The sequence below is a fragment of the Salvelinus sp. IW2-2015 genome, linkage group LG15 (genome assembly GCF_002910315.2).
Source record: "Salvelinus sp. IW2-2015 linkage group LG15, ASM291031v2, whole genome shotgun sequence".
NCBI lineage: Eukaryota > Metazoa > Chordata > Actinopteri > Salmoniformes > Salmonidae > Salvelinus > Salvelinus sp. IW2-2015.
Window position 1 is genome coordinate 9113516 of NC_036855.1, and position 9328 is coordinate 9122843.

A 9328-nucleotide genomic window follows, 5' to 3' on the forward strand; every position below is an offset into this window, starting at 1 on the left:
TTAGAAATTACATTTACTTTTGATACTTAAGTATATTTAAAACCAAATACATTTACACTTTTAGTATTTTACTGGGTGACTTTTACTTGAGTTATTTTCTATTTAAGGTATCCTTACTTTTACTCAAGTTTGACAATTGAGTACTTTTCCCACCACTGGGACTATGTGTCTCTATACTGTAAGATCTTCAACTGGTACAGTATGTAATAACACTGGCTAATGTAATAACTTTTAATCATTTCAATAATGTAATAATGTTTTTAATTTTATAGGATAATGTGACAGCTAAATCACCTAGATAAGGCAATAAAACTGTTGAACAGATAAGGTGATACGTTTTTCTGGCTAAGTTTAATAACCAACAGCTTACTCTTTGGACATGTAGGCCTATACAGTATAGCAACTAGTACAGCTGATAAAAAAAAAAAAACAACTGAAATAACCACCATTTTGACTGTCACTATAGCAATCCATGAAACACAACGTGACACTTTGAATTATGTTGAGCTTGTCATGTTGACTCTTCCAACGCTTGTTGTGCTGTGGAGGGCATGTTTTGCCAATTGAGCTATCTCCTGTGGGATCAGAGAGAGGTTGTTCAGAGGTTTAGCTGATCAATTACTTGGAGAGCGCTGACCTATACAATAAAGCAATAAGAATCAGACGTGTAGTAGACTTACATCTGAGCCCCTCCCAAAAATGTAACTTTTGTTGTATTTAATCAATAAGGCACGAGAGGGTGTGGTATACGGCCTATATACCATGGCTAAGGGCTGTTCTTATGCACAACGGAACACGAAGTGGCCATATACCACAAACCCCCGAGGTGCCTTATTGCTATTACAAACTGGTTACCAACGTAATTAAAGCAGTAAAAAGTTATATTTTGTCATACCCGTGGTATACGGGTATATACCACGGCTGTCAGCCAATCAGCATTCAGGGCTTGAACCACCCAGTTTATAATTAAGCAATAAAGCCCGAGGGGATGTGGTATATGGCCAATATACCACGGCTAAGGGCTGTTCTTAAGCATGACGCAACGCAGAGTGCCTGGATACAGCCATTAGCCGTGGTATATTGGCTATATACCGGAAAACCCCCGAGGTGCCGTATTGCTATTATAAACTGGTTACCAACGTAATTAAAAACAGTAAAAAGTTATATTTTGTCATACCCGTGGAATAAGGTCTACATACCATGGCTTTCAGCCGATCACCATTCAGGACTCGAACCACCCAGTTTATAAATATCTTAAAATCAATCTTAGTCTACATTAACTGCATTTTAGGCACAGTCAATGACTTACCTTATTTGATGAAAACTGCCTCTCAATCTGCTCCAAGACATCTGGTATCTTCTCAGCAACTAACTCGGGTATGACATCACCTGGGAAAACAGTCACATACAGGGGCTATGGTTTTCTGAAGGGAAAATTATAGCACTACATTCAAGGTGAGGAGTGTACACTAACCATAACGGGCCATAGCACTGAGGAGGCTACAAAAGTTCCCTACGATCTCTGGGTTGTCATGGTGTTGGAGTTCTGCTTCCTTGACAATAACTAATCCACTTCCTCCATTGGGGGTGAGGAGAAGCCTGAAAGCAGCCAACTCTAAAAGGAATAGAGGAACAGGGACAGTTCTCATATGTTCTGATATAAAGTCTTAATGTTTATGTTGACTCACCTGAGCTTTTGACAAGACTGTCCAGAGCAAGGAAAGCATACTTCACCACATAGCTATGCTTTAAATGTGCTTGGAGTGCGTGCATCAACAGAAGGGTGGAATCCTCAATGTCCTGGTCTTCAGTTAAACCTATTAGTGGAGAATCCGCCAATCAGTTAGTCAGTCAAGCAATCGATCAATCTGGTGATGAATCAATCATTTGGGTGTGCTGGTGTGCAAAGACAAGCTGTGGAAACTACATTTCTGACTCATTTGTATAATTTGACTTAGGGCGTTTTCACATATAAAATGTAGTACCCTGGTTCGGTACCCTGGTTCGGTTTCCTGGAGCGTTTGTRAGAATTCTACAGAACATGTTTTGCTTTCACAATACCTGAAAATAACAGTTTCAGGGTGCAATCAGCAAGAAGCACATTCTACATGATGCTAGCGAGCTAGCTTATTTACAACGGGCAAAACAAATTATGCAACTCAAGCTGCCGTGTCACAATACCTGTATCTTGGACCCGCTACACAAGCAGGTCCAGGATTTGTTTAAGCCGGGGTTCGTTTGCGTTTCACACATGCTTTATAGCATGGATCTGGGTCTGGGCCATAAGGGGATATGTGAAAGCGCCCTTAATATTCTGAAGGTCTTAGCCTACCTTGTAGGGTCAGGGACGACAGGGCTGCACACACAGACTCCATCACTGTGCTGTCCTGCATGTGTGCCTCTCCTGCCACACACACAGCCTCCACAGCATCTTTCAAAGGTACAACTCCAAGGCAAATTCCTGGAAAAGCACAATATGCTGTTCACACATACAACACTTTGGCTGGTGGTAGAGCTCATGGCGTGTGCAAATTATCAAGAAATTGCAGATCATTTCATTTACACAATGACAGCTCTCACTTTGTGTCAGTACGCTCCATAAGCATTTGCAACAGGGCACGACAATGTCACAATCCTCTGGAAACTTCCTCAGTGTGTTCAGCACCTCTCTGATACCGTCCAGGTCCAGCACTTCTCTGGCTGCCTGCTCTAAATAAAAGGGAGGTATGTCAGTAATAATATAGGGAGGGGCTTGCCAGTGCTGAAGTACCCTCAACAATAGGCTTAGCACCCCCATTTGCACTAGCCTGGGTACCAGACTGTTTGGCTAATATTTCACTCATAGTACTCCGTGACATATGCCAAATTCATGTTTAGCATGACAAGGAGTAGAAAGGAGTGGAATGATAGCTAAACAGACTGTGCACCCCCCAAGTAAAGAATGTATTAGCACACTGTGCATTTGGGAAAATCCAGGTAACCTGAATCTAAAATGGTAGATTACCTATTATTAAAGTATTACTGACCATCCCCGGAGATACAGAAGAGAAGCTGAAAGGCATGAGAGAGCAGTGGTGCTTTCTCAGGGTGACTGTGCACGGCGTTCAGGACACAGGTGATCACTTCCTTGGTAAGCAGACAGGAGCCATCCCCAGCTTGGCCCAGCACTTCAAGGGTATCGCAGAGAGATGACAACCTTGTTGTCTATACAACCAAACCTAATGCCAACATGGCAGAGGAATCTAACCCACATTCGTGCAACCCACCCCAAGTGTTCACCTACCTGCAATTAAACGCTGGTGTAGGACCTGGCAACCATTTTGCTGAACACCTGCACAGTCCATGTGACTTTGCATGGCAGTGGTGACAGCTATAACAACGTCAGTTACCCTGTAGAAAACTACCATAACAATTTAAAGTTAAAGTAGAGGACATGTTTTTCTAGAGGAACATTTGTAATATCCTGGTCCCAGATCTGATTGTTTGGCATGACAAGGACCATGAGTTATCTATTTTTATTTGACCTTTTATTTAATTAGGCAAGTCAGTGAAGAACAAATTCTTATTTACAATGACAGCCCACCCAGGCCAAACACAAACAACGCTGGGCCAATTGTGCCCTCCCTATGAGACTCCCAATCATGGCCGGATGTGATACAGCCTGGAATCAAACCAGGGACTGTAGTGACACCTTTTGCACTGAGATGCAGTGCCTTAGACCACTCCGTCACTTGGGAGCCCAACCTATATAGCACAAACAGATCTGGGACCAGGCTAAATTTGTATGATAAGAATTTTAAAGATCATATCGCCCATAATGAGCAAAGTAAACAGCCTTACCGTTCCTTTCCTCAGACAGCAGGTATGACAGAGCTGACATCTGGACAGATTCCACATCTCTGTAGGTCTGCATGAACTCTGCAAATTACAATTGACCACTATTCGTCAGAACACAACTGCAAACTCTTAAGGACAAGTAGGCTATAGGGATTAACATCTGCAGTAATTTAGACACGTACATTCATTCGCACAGTATTGTACAAAAACATACACAATTTTAATAAAAATAGTAGGGAACGGAGGACAGTAAAAGGAAGTACCGACCGAGCACACTGTCAAAGCCTTGGTGGAATGGCAGCCCATGGACACCAGGGGGCAGTGTTTTCTTCATAGCGTGTAGAGGGGAGCCACACAACAGCAGACACTGCTTCACCAGATCCTCATTCACCAGTTCCCTTTATTGGAGAGATAATCTCAGTTGACCCAGAACTAAAATCTTGTGTAATTTTGTCAGATGGTAACATTTATGTTTACGTAGTCTGTTCACGAGACATTAGTGAAGGGATAGCATAACACTAGTTCATCTTATCCCCCCTGTATCTATAACTAAAGTTCAAGTTTAATTTATATTGCCATTAATAAGTACAATACATACATTGAAATGTCTCTGAGAGCTCAACCAGACCTCAACCTTGGAATGTCACTGTGGTGAGAGCTCAACCAGACTTCAACCTTGGAATGTCACTGTGGTGAGAGCTCAACCAGAACTTTTCAACCTTGGAATGTCACTGTGCGTGAGAGCTCAACCAGACTTCAAACCTTTGAATGTCACTGTGGTGAGAGCTCAACCAGACTTCAACCTTGGAATGTCACTGTGGAGAGCTCAACCAGACTTCAACCTTGGAATGTCACTGTGGTGAGAGCTCAACCAGACTTCAACCTTGGAATGTCACTGTGAGTGAGAGCTCAACCAGACTTCAACCTTGGAATGTCACTGTTGAGAGCTCAACAGACTTCACCTTGGAATGTCACTGTGGTGAAGCTCAACCAGACTTCAACCTTGGAATGTCACCTGTGGTGAGAGCTCAACCAGACTTCAACCTTGGAATGTCACTGTGGTGAGAGCTCAACCAGACTTCAACCTTGGAATGTCACTGTGGTGAGAGCTCAACCAGACTTCAACCTTGGAATGTCACTGTGATGAGAGCTCAACCAGACTTCAACTTGGAATGTCACTGTGGTGAGAGCTCAACCAGACTTCAACCTTGGAATGTCACTGTGATGAGAGCTCAACCAGACTTCAACCTTGGAATGTCACTGTGGTGAGAGCTCAACCAGACTTCAACCTTGGAATGTCACTGTGCGTCAGTGAGAGCTCAACCAGACTTCAACCTTGGAATGTCACTGTGGTGAGAGCTCAACCAGAACTCAACCTTGGAATGTCACTGTGGTGAGAGCCAACCAGACTTCAACCTGGAATGTCACTGTGTGAGAGCTCAACCGACTTCAACCTTGGAATGTCACTGTGGTGAGAGCTCACCAGACTTCAACCTTGGAATGGTCACTGTGGTGAGAGCTCAACCAGACTTCAACCTTGGAATGTCACTGTGGTGAGAGCTCAACCAGACTTCAACCTTGGAATGTCACTGTGATGAGCGCTCAACCAGACTTCAACCAAACTGTGACAGCTGACAGTCTAGGGCACATGTCCCAAACTCATTGCATGAAGTATCTGCGGGTTTTCGCTCCACCCTTGTACTTGATTGATGAATTAAGGTCACTAATTATTAAGGAACTCCCCTCGGCTGGTTATAGAAGTCTTAATTGAAAGGAAAAAAACAAACCCGCAGACTCTCAGCTCTCAGTGGAATGAGTTTGACACCCCTGGTCAAGGGCGACTACACTACTCACCACACGCTGGTCCTGGTCTTTGGGTTGCGGTCCAACATCATACTGAGGACTTGGTGGAGGCCCTTGAGGACGATGACGTCCAGTGATGTCTGGTCCTCTCTGATCCTCAGCAGCTGAGAGATAGATCCCTCCGCCTGTGGATGGGAGATCAGGGTCTTATTCATTAGTCCACACTGTTGCAAAATGTTTTGCAACGGAAAACAAGGATTTTTTTTTGGGGGGGGGGGCAAGTTCCCTGTTTCAGTCCGCTTTCCTCTGTTTGGTGACTAGTGACTACAACCGTCAGTAGTGTTTCTCAAACCTCTCTTCCAGTACCCTCAGCTTTCCCACTTCTTTGATCCATTTCAGCACACCTTATTCAACTAGTCAAACCAGGTGTGCTAGTAGGGGAAGTTGGGGGAAGTTGCACAACTGAATGCATTCAACCGAAATGTGTCTTCTGCATTTAACCCAACCCCCAACCCCTGAATCAGAGAGGTGCGGGGGACTGCCTAAATTGACGTCACTGGCACCCGGGGAGCAGTTGTTGTGTCGGTTAACTGCCTTGCTCAAAGGCAGAAAGGTCCATTTTTCCACCTTGCCAGCTCGGGGATCCAAACAAGCAACTTTATGGTTACTGTCTCAATGCTCTAACCGCTAGGCTACTTACCGCCCCCGATAGTACTGGACTAGATTAAATGATTTACAGTACATAGGTGGGATACTCGAGGTGAGCGGTTGGGAAATGCTGATCTACAAATCAATCCCACCTCTATGGTAAATGAGGAGTAACTAGTCAGTCATAGACGTACATCAAGCATGTGACAGGTTAGCATGTCGAGAAGGACACACCCCAGGGACCAAATGTCGGACTTCTCAGGCATCTGATGATGGGTCAGGCTCTCTGGAGCCATCCATCGTTTGGCACCTATAGAGATACAGTAAATAGCAAACAAAGTAAACTGTACTGTTATTAATTACTACATTTAAATTTAATAAAATAAAGTAAAGAAATATTATATACATACAGTCCTTTACTCTTTTCTGTAACTTTACTCTATCTCCTGTGATGGAGGCAGTTCCAAAATCAAATATGACAAACTTGGCCTCTTTTGTCATCAGAATATTTGATGGCTTCAAATTCCTACAAAAAAATAGAGAAATTGTTCTCTGAAATTATAATTTTTAGAAACCATAGGCTATTCATTCACGCAAACTATACAGGCTTGCCTGGCAGTACATTTCAATGTGAGGGGCAGGTTACCTGTGAGCAATACTCCGTTTGTGCAAGTAGGCCAAAGCATCCACCATTTGTCCCAAAAATGTCTTGATGACCTGGTTGGAAAACAACACTCATTGCCCTCAATGCTTAAGGGGTTGATAACATACAGTATGTGTTAATACTGGTTCAACTAGTGATGGAAAAATCTATTGAGTTGTTGATGACCTTTTTGTTGATCTTCTTTTCCTCCTGTCTGTGATAAGAGATCACAGTGGACAGGGTTGTCATGTATGGGCAGTCCATTACCATTGAAAGAAAGACAGAAGATACCTGAGAAGGCAAAATGATTTAATGAGACTGACATTCATGATTTTACATTTGTAAATGTTCATTTTAGTCATTTAGCAGACACTCTTATCCAGAGCAACTTACAGATGTTTCAACTAGTCGGCTCTGGGATTCAAACCAGCAACCTTTCAGTTACTGGCCCAACACTCTTAACCACTAGTCTACCTGCTGCCCTATGTGTCATATACAGGACATATACTTAATCTGTAAATAACAAACTTACACTTTCATCCCAAAAAATGAATAACTTCTTATACGTGACAATGTTGGGATGTCTCACATTCAGCAGACAATGAGCCTGATGGAAAGAACACATGACTTTGATGGACACAGTGACAGTGTGTACCAAAATGTCAACAGATAGGCCTATCAGATGGAATAGCCAGATGGTGACATGTGGATCAAGTAGCTGACATATACTAGGCTTACTACTGTACTATTACACGGTAGATTATTAAGTAACTTTGCATTGTATCAATACTAGTTTTGTGAGAGGCCTACAGGATCTCACCTCCTGGTATGCTTGGTTGGCTCTGCCTTCATCCAAACACTCAACCTGTGGGAGACAGAATTATATCAGCATGTCAGCATCTATTCTAAAAAAGAACCAATGCAAATCCTTATCAAATGTGTGCCCACTCCACTACAGTATAACGTTACCTTCTTTAGTGTAAACTCTAGATCAGACGTTCTTTCCTTCACAAATAGAACTGTCCCAAAGCATCCGGGGCACATTGCATCCAAAATCTTAAAAACAATGTTTACTTTACATGTTACAGTAATGCAAATGAGCGAGTGAATAAATAAACAAAAACATAAGCTACTAATTATGCTGTAACAAATCGGCACGTTTTAATGTAACCATTGCAGGCCCCTTGATATTACGTCTGTCAGAAAACTACATTGAGGTTAACTGTTGAGGCAGAAACTTGAACCATGAAAATATACATATTTACCATATAATCGTCCATGGTGCAGTGTGTTCAAGGTGTAGAAATCTGTGCGCTGCTTTAGCAGCAGTGTTCAGTGTTGTGTTTCGAATAAGTGCATAGAAACAAGGCTGTGACGGTTATGAGGGGATTGCATATGCGCATGCTCAATTGCGCATACGCGTATTCAGATATTAATCAATGTAACGTCTCAGCCTGGGACACAATGAAACTCCACAATTATGTTTAACCGTTCAGGATACATCACATTCAGTTTAGCCTCTGCCACAGACTTTCAGCTCATCTTCAGTAATGTTAATGTTGCCATTATGTTGGTAACAATAAAAATAAAAAAACGTGAACGAAGGTTGGGAGCCGAGGCTCTACCTTGAGATAAAATTAACTGAACCGTGGTAGTCATGTGATTGTGACCTGCCGGCTGCGAGCGCGTGATTGGTTGCAGGCACACACTGTTCATTGTAAGTATTTTGAGTACAATTTGAGTTAGTGGCTGTGTGGACTTGGAGACTGAAGAAGGCAATGTGATGCACGAAACGTTGGTGGTTTACCCAGTACATTTCTGGAATATATCAAGTTTGCGACTCTCTTTATTCTATAGCCTTTTACAGGTAGTCAGCACCGCTATTATCTTTTTTTGTGGTGTGCACCATGTCTTTTACTGGACTTGGAGACTGCCAATAAATGTAATTATTGTGTATGATATATATATATATATATATATATTTTTTTTTATTATCTAAGGGCTGGCCATGCATGGCACACCTTAGTTCCACCTTTTTAATATTTATTCCTGTATGTGTGTGTTAGACTTGCTGCCGCCAGGTGGCGCCAGATGACGGCAGGTAGCCTAGGCGTTAAGGGCGTTGAGCAAGTCACTGAAAGCCACCAAATCTTTCCACCAAATATTGATTTCTGAAGTTAAAACATTGGCATTGTGTTGTTTAAAAATGAATATGAACTTATTTTCTTTGCATTATTCGAGGTCTGACAACACTGCATCTTTTTGGTTATTTTGACCAGTTGTCATTTTCTGCAAATAAATGCTCTAAATGACAATATTTTTATTTGGAATTTGGGAGAAATGTCGTCAGTAGTTTATAGATTAAAACAAACATTTTAATTTTACCCAAACACATAC

The 9328-nt window shown here is 42.3% G+C and overlaps 1 protein-coding gene across 3 annotated transcripts; it reads right to left on the bottom strand.

Annotated features, from left to right (window-relative positions):
- Positions 1-244: 244 nt before the first annotated feature.
- On the bottom strand, positions 245-8491 carry LOC111973701 (serine/threonine kinase-like domain-containing protein STKLD1). Of its 3 annotated transcripts, XM_024001080.2 has the most exons (19): positions 8197-8490; positions 7901-7987; positions 7752-7796; positions 7464-7538; positions 7118-7222; positions 6935-7005; positions 6699-6814; positions 6483-6598; positions 5692-5825; positions 4105-4235; positions 3841-3918; positions 3284-3400; positions 3027-3167; positions 2581-2709; positions 2333-2461; positions 1689-1817; positions 1475-1615; positions 1310-1389; positions 245-575 (listed from the first exon to the last, which is right to left on the bottom strand). In XM_024001080.2, the coding sequence occupies exons 1-19, from the start codon at positions 8209-8211 to the stop codon at positions 498-500; spliced, it is 1917 nt and encodes a 638-aa protein (XP_023856848.1). In that variant the 5' UTR covers positions 8212-8490; the 3' UTR covers positions 245-497. The 3 variants fall into 3 exon arrangements, with proteins under 3 accessions (XP_023856848.1, XP_023856851.1, XP_023856849.1); XM_024001083.2 differs by lacking the exon at positions 3027-3167 and having other exon boundaries at positions 8197-8491; XM_024001081.2 differs by lacking the exon at positions 7464-7538.
- Positions 8492-9328: the final 837 nt, after the last annotated feature.

Excerpts from the sequence above, each read along its gene's own strand:
- LOC111973701 (XM_024001080.2), bottom strand. Across the intron at positions 3,401-3,840 it reads GCTGTCTGAGGAAAGGAACG|TTTTCTACAGGGTAACTGAC; the intron begins GTAAGGCTGTTT and ends TTGTTATGGTAG. Across the intron at positions 2,462-2,580 it reads ATGGAGCGTACTGACACAAA|GAATTTGCCTTGGAGTTGTA; the intron begins GTGAGAGCTGTC and ends GTGCTTTTCCAG.